At 40.5% G+C, this 573-nt stretch overlaps 1 protein-coding gene across 1 annotated transcript; it reads left to right on the top strand.

Moving 5' to 3' along the window:
* Positions 1-3: 3 nt before the first annotated feature.
* Positions 4-567, top strand: LOC109131791 (the record flags this gene model as incomplete). The annotated part of the gene is made up of 1 exon (XM_019242972.1): positions 4-567. A coding segment is annotated over one exon (564 nt), but the record flags the coding sequence as incomplete, so codon positions are not given.
* Positions 568-573: the final 6 nt, after the last annotated feature.

The raw sequence follows: 573 nt of genomic DNA, 5'->3' as shown, positions 1-573 counted from the left end.
TCTGAGATCTGCAGTTTTTCATCTTTGAGTAGACTCTGTTTGATCCGAGGCATTCTTACTACAGTTTCTAGGGGTATTCTAGTTTCATCTTTTGCTCAGTTGAGTAACAGTGACTGTGATCACAGAACTATTCTGTATGACGGAATTTTGCTGGAACTTTGTGATTTATGCGAGAACCCCATTGACAGCCATTTAAATTTTCACGCTCTAACTGTGATGCAGATTTGCTTGCAACAGATCAAGACATCTATGTTAACTGATTTATCAGAAGATTATGATCGAATGCCAGACAGCATGACAGCTCGAGTACTCAGAATTATATGGAACAACTTGGAGGACCCTTTGAGCCAGACAGTCAAACAAGTCCATCTCATGTTTGACCTCTTACTAGATATCCAAACCACGGTTCACCAGACAGATGATAAAGTGGGAATAAGGGAATCTTTGCTTAAAATTGTCAACTATCTTCTTCGTTTAGGATCACGCTGTAAGGGAAGGTATGTTCCATTGGCATCCTTGACAAGACGATTAGGTGCTAAGACGTTGATGGATATGAGCCCTAACCTGTTGTTC

The sequence above is a fragment of the Camelina sativa genome, unplaced genomic scaffold (genome assembly GCF_000633955.1).
Source record: "Camelina sativa cultivar DH55 unplaced genomic scaffold, Cs unpScaffold05285, whole genome shotgun sequence".
NCBI lineage: Eukaryota > Viridiplantae > Streptophyta > Magnoliopsida > Brassicales > Brassicaceae > Camelina > Camelina sativa.
The sequence above is the reverse complement of the archived record's forward strand: the minus strand, read 5'-3'. Positions and strand labels throughout refer to the sequence as shown.